Here is a 6,697-nt window from a genome sequence, read left to right as displayed (position 1 = left end):
TTCTTTATTATAATCTAATTGAATTTTAAAAACGAATTAATTTATTTTTGGTTTAATAAAATAATTTCTTAAAGATAATAATTAATTATTTTGTTATAACTCAATGATTATCTTAATTATATTTTAGATTTTTTATGTTTAAAATGACGTTTATCATGTATTTGATTATGTGTATTTGCAGTTAGTTATACGAATTCAAACATGAAGCTTTAATAAGTTGTACTTGCATATAATCAACTTGTAATCTTGAATTTTAAGTAATATGCATCAATAAACAATATTTTATACATAAAAAATCGTTTTTAAGAGTTTTTATCAAATATTTTATAATATAGTATAGATAATGTTAATATAACAGAAGGAAATTATAGTATGTAACGAAAATAGGGTTCGGATAGATGACCAGTCAGTACCTATGGTAAGATATCGTGTACAAAAATACGGATCATTAAATTTTCAATAGAAAGTCTGCCTTTTTCATTAAATACATTCAAGTTGATTATCATTCAATTTATTGGAAAGACTTTTTCTTTCAATAGTATTCAAATGACATGATATATATATTTGATACATTTTGTGAGGAACTTAGGAATTAAAATTGATCATAAAATAAATAATAATTTGAAATAATATATGCTTATAGTCACTGAACATATATATAAAAAATAGATCAAAAATATATGTATATAGAGTGGGTATTAGATGATGTAATTGTCTTGTGTACATAAAATAAAGACTCAACAATTATATTAAATCAAGAAATAAAAGGATATTGGGTTCATCAGGTTAGGTTGGATCCAAATAAAAGTAACCCAAGATCAACACAATATCTACGGTTTGGAGATTTTACAACTTGCTGAGACATCTGGTTGCTTCGAGTTGAGTTATTTCGTCTTTGGTTGGGCCGGATTGATGGGTTTTGGAGCACCCCTAATTATAAGACGTGGGAGAAAATTTACAATTTTTAGAACCTAAATAAAAGTAAATTTATATATAACTTTATAGTTTATGCGGGTCAAATACTTAATCAACAAAATGGAGAAAAAGAGAAAACCCTAAATTATTTCTCAGCATACGAAAAATTTGTTCGATCGCTATCGCATACTGTTCTTTGATTTTGCTGTTTGATTACCAAACAAATAGTGACTTACTTTGTATATTTGATATCATTTTTATAAACTTTGTATATTTGATATCAAATTATCAATTCATGGTTATTCTTTTGTTTATAGTTTTATATGAATTTAAATTGTTATTAACTTAATCATTATTAGAAAACGCCATGGCCTCGCCCGTAACTCGTAAGACTTGAGGCTTGAACTTGTCACCACGTCACGTCTTACACCATTTAGAACATTGGTTGATACATAAAATTTATAAAACAGACACTCAACAATCATATTAAATTCGAGAAACAAAAAAATATCGGGTTGAGTTGGGTCAAAATGAAAGTAACTCAAACCCGACAATTCGAAGATTTTATAACTCGATTAGACAGCGGCTTGCTTCGGGTTAAGTTATTTTGTCTTGAGTTGGTCTGGATTGATCGGGCTAGTCTGGTTTTTGAGCATCCCTAAGTATAAGGCATGGGAAGAAATTTGCAATTTTTAAAACTTGAATAAGAGTGAATGTAAATATAATCTTATAGTTTCTACGAGTCATATACTTGATCAACAAAATAGGGAAAAAGAAAAAACCCTATATTATTTCTCAGCATAAAAACAATATTGTTCGTTTACTTTCATTTGCTATTATTTGATTTTATTACTTTGATTTTGCTGTTTGATTAGCAAACATTGACGGTAAACAATGACCTACTTCTATATTTGATATCATTTTTGTAAACTCTATATATTTGATATCAAATTATTAATTCATGGTTCTTTTTTTTGTTTATGGTTTCATATGAATTTAAATTGTTAATAACTTAGGAGCCGTTTACCTAAAACTTATCCGGTAAGCGCTTACCGGTAAAATTCAACACCATCGCTTACTTATCGAGTAAGATTTTATTCACCAAAACGTATCGTATGCAACAATTTATCCTGGTAAGCTCTAACCATGATAAGAGTCGTCGCTCTCACTTACCGAGTAAAACTCTCGATTCTTGACTTCGCTTTTATCGGGTTAGATTCTTAGTCTTTGTCATATCCATCCGATAAAGTAATGTGACTTGATAAACGCTTATCCGAGTAAACATTTGGTAAACGACACCTTAATCATTATTGGAAGACGTCAAGACCTCCTCATAACTCGTAAGACTTGAAACTTAACCTGATCACCACGTCACGCCGTTTAGAACCTTGATTAATACATAAAAGTTTTATGGTATAAAATAAATATAAAAAAAATACAAAAATACATTATAATTGTTATGTTCTTGGTTGGGTTTTCACCAAACACAAAAAAAAAATTTAGTGCCTACCCACGCCTCCTCTCCTCTCTCCCAAATTCCAAAACGTCGATAATACCATTCACTCTCTATTAACCATCACTATCCTTCTTCTCTAAAATGCGCACTGGTCATCCAGATATGCGTATTTCCAAATTGTTACTTTTCTTCATGCTAACATGCACCTTCCTCCCACCATCGTCGCCGGATCCCAATGATGAATCTTGTTTGACCCATTTATTCCAATCCTTCGATGATCCCAACAAAAACCTCCACAACTGGACCAAATCCACCTTCTCAAACCCCTGCTCCGATTTCACTTCCACCCTCGCCGGAGCCACCTGCAACAATGGCCGTGTCTACAAGCTCTCCCTTCAAAACCTCGACCTCCGGGGCTCCATATCGCCGTTCATCTCCAACTGTACAAATCTACAGTCATTAGACCTATCCAACAACTCCCTCGCGGGACCTATTCCCGTCGAACTCCAATACCTCCTCAACCTCGCCGTACTCAACCTCTCATCCAACCGCCTCTCCTCCGCCATCCCACCGTCACTCGCCATGTGCGCTTACCTCAACGTTATTGACCTACACGATAACACCCTGACGGGTACAATCCCGCCTCAGCTCGGGTCGTTGGTGCGGTTATCGGTTTTCGACGTTTCGAATAATAAGCTGTCTGGACCTATTCCGGCGAGCCTTGGGAACAGAACCGGGAACCTGCCGGCGTTCAACGCGAGCTCCTATGCCGGAAACAAGGATCTTTACGGGTACCCATTGGGTCCAATGAAGAGTAAAGGGTTATCGGTGGTAGCGATCGTGGGGATCGGGTTGGGAAGTGGGTTATTGAGTTTGGTGCTGAGTTTCACGGTGGTTTGTATTTGGTTGAGATCAAAGGAACAGAAGAGGGCTGCTGAACAAGAAGGCAAGATTCCTCAGCTAATGCCTGATTACTAATTAAATCTTGTAGTATAAATTTGGGGTAAGATTGATGGGGTTTTGTGTTAATTAGGGTTCTTTCTTAATTTCTTCTTTGTCTTGTGTATTCTCTACCTACCACGATCTTTGTGGAAAATTTCATTGGTTTTTGTTGATAAGATGGAAAATAGATGAAGTTTAATGGAGGATTAAAGAGAATTGAAAGCCAAATTGAAGAATATTAGAGGTGGGTGATATGCTACTGCTTCAGGTACGCTCTGGGGGGTGGTGGGGAAGACACCCTGTGCTGTGGAATTTTGTCTGCAAGTGTCCTTCTCCAAATTAAATTGTGGAAATTTATCCTTGTTCCACTTTTTAATTAGTTTTTTAACTTAAATTCATTTTTCAGTTAATCCTTACTCAAAACTCTATATATACACGATGGTCGGTTTTTGACATATGCGTAAAAAAAATTGGATAAAAAATAAATTTGGTTTAAAAAATGTGTAAAAAATAAACCTTATTTGGTCATTTCTCTATGTGAAATCGACTAAAATAATGTTTCGTACATTCGTGTAAATTACATTTTTCTGATAAAAAGAAATTAAAAAAATAAGCATTTACATTACAAAATTTACAAATTTGTGTTAGAAGTTTGCATTTGCTTTAAAGAATGGTTAATTTGAAATTACGGGGTCGTTTACTAAACACTTACTTGATAAGTGTTTACGGAAAAAATTTTCTCATTGGATGAACATGAGAATGGCCGAGAGCCTTACCGGTTAAGAATGATGAGAAGGAATGGAGATTCTTACCCGGTAAGTAAGGATGACGATTCTTACCCAGATAAGTGCATACCCAGTAAATTGTTGCATTCGATATACTTTGATGTACTAAACTCTTACGCTTCAAAATAAATGATAGTGTTGATTTATATTAGTAAGTACTTACCGAATAAACATTTCCGAACCCTTACTTAAAATTGTGGCTAAGAAATTAATAAAAATTGATATTGAGGAGACCGGAAGGAGACAAGAAAATGAAGAAATTTATAAAAAAAAAGTATTATTGGTTGTCTCTTCTTATTCTGAATAAGCGTTTGCATGTAACGTCAATGGAATATTTTCTATTTTTAACTTGTTATTTATTACTAATATATACTTTTAAATAATAAATGTTTTTTTTAAAGTTTTGTTTTGATATAAAGTATGGTTCAAAACATGAATATCATATGAGAATAAGAGTTAAAGTGAGAAAAGTAATAAGAGATTTGGATTCTTGATCATTTTTAATCCCAAGACAATTATGAATTACGTTTTGTAAGAAAATTTATCAAGTGTATTTCATTAGTTTTGAAATAGTAGTTCTCTTCAATTATGATTGAGTCAAAGATAAGTATTTTTTTCTTGTTCTTATCGTCACAACTTTCATTTTCATTGGAACCTAACCCCATAAATATAAAATTATCAAATGATTTTTTTAAACACAATAGCAACATTATGTGAGAAAGGAATTGGTCTGATAATTTTTAATTAAAAAATTAGTGATAGATAAGAAAATGATGTTAGTGTCAAGGGCAGACCTACATTGAAAACATGCAGTGGCATAAGCCACCGCTTCATTATTCCGTCATGATAGGGAAAAGTACGATTCTGAAGGGTGCAACCATATTATTTTGTTGGATGTCACCATATAGTTTCTGAAACTAAAAATGTTAGCACAAGATTTTAAATACGGAGATGATAAATGCTTTTGCCCTTGTACAAAAGCTCGAGTTTCAAGTCCCACCATTGTCAAGTTTGTTGATTTTTAGTTTAAATTTTGGTGTCTTTTATATGTTTCTTTTATTTTTAAAAATATGCAAGGACAAGGAACTAACCAACATATCTATATATTAGTATTATAAAAAAAATCTTCAGATATTTTTTATAGTCAAATTATGTTACCGCTTAAAAAAAATCCGGTTATGCCTCTAGTTACTTTCAATACATATGGAAAAGGATGAATCTGATTCATGTTGTTTTGGTCCTTAGTTTATTTTTTGTACTAAAAGAATAAATTGATTGCAAGATGGGTAAGATTTTGTGTGATCTGTAGATTGAATCGTATTTGGATTGACTTTTGAATGTAGTGGAATATACTTTTCAAAAGTAATATTTTCGACCCCAAATGTCTTCAGGTTTCATGAAATATGTGTTGGGATAATTCAAAAACAAACTTTAATTGTTAGGCAAAAAGCCAAAAAAAACATAGAGAATTTATTATGTTTCTATGTTGTGATTGAGACTGAAAACTACTTTTAAAATAATTTGGTTAACGATTGTTACAGTCGGTTATATAGTTACGAGTGGTTACAATGCAGTTAACAACATTCACTGTCAGTATCAGTGAGGGTACTCGTTGACCAAGTAACATGCTGAGGAACTGAGAGTAGACACTTTGGTTTTTATGCTTTTAATGATGCTGAAAGTATGTTGACATTGTAAAAAACTTTGGTGTCAATTTCTCAAGCATGTCGTTTAGGTTTTGGGACCGTCACAAAGGTTACTGCCCTATACATTGCAAGGGGGTGCAACCCCTTTGACCCCATCATTTGTTGGTCTCGAGTTCAAGTTAACTTCTACGGGAATGCTATTTGCATTTTCTTAACATGTGTTATAGTTTAATTATAATCCCATCAATCACTTGATGCAAATCTTGATTACATCAAATGAGCGATGACACTATAATCATGAACAAGATGGCAACAATTGATGAACACATCTACGTAGGGAATAGGGATGGAAACAGGGGATTGGGATGGGATGTCTTTTCATTTTAGACATTTATTTGTACCGAGATGTTTAAGAGATTGAACAGAAAGAAAATAATAAAAAACTGCCGATTTGGTCTCTCGATTTTTACGGATTTGGTACACGAAATTTCATTTTTGTTATGGATTAAGTCCGTTGCTTTAATTCCATTAAACTTGTTCCGTTAAGTCATAAGTATTTTTGTCTTTTACATTTTTTTTTTCATTTTCTTTATAAAGAAATAAAAATATATATTACTTATTAATGTTATAAAAAATAAAAATAAAAACATGCCCACCCTACCTATACCTTTTTCCCTTACTGTGAAGACGTGATCTATCGTCATTTTTTCTCTTATTTTTGGTCACATGCCAACCTCAAAAAAAAAAAAAAAAAAAAAAAAAAACCAACACCACCACGTCTCCACCCCACCTTTGAACCCAACACTAGCACGCCTCCAAGGCTCCAAATACATCAACACTAGGCACACACCTTCGACGCCACTCTGAAGAACGAATTAAAAAAAAAAACCTAAATGGAAAATGGAACAAAGAAACAACTCAGATCAATAGCCCATCCTTGAGTTAATCGAGGG

General features: G+C 32.8%; 1 protein-coding gene across 1 annotated transcript; it reads left to right on the top strand.

The window, feature by feature from the left end:
* Positions 1-2,512: 2,512 nt before the first annotated feature.
* On the top strand, positions 2,513-3,418 carry LOC112503169 (inactive LRR receptor-like serine/threonine-protein kinase BIR2). The gene has a single exon (XM_025107236.1). It carries the CDS (start codon positions 2,513-2,515, stop codon positions 3,347-3,349), a length of 837 nt encoding a protein of 278 aa, XP_024963004.1. The 3' UTR covers positions 3,350-3,418.
* The last annotated feature ends 3,279 nt before the right edge of the window (positions 3,419-6,697 follow it).

This window comes from Cynara cardunculus, unplaced genomic scaffold (assembly GCF_001531365.2).
Source record: "Cynara cardunculus var. scolymus isolate 2C unplaced genomic scaffold, CcrdV1 Un_Scaffold_2658, whole genome shotgun sequence".
NCBI lineage: Eukaryota > Viridiplantae > Streptophyta > Magnoliopsida > Asterales > Asteraceae > Cynara > Cynara cardunculus.
This window is presented reverse-complemented; position numbering and strand designations above follow the sequence as displayed.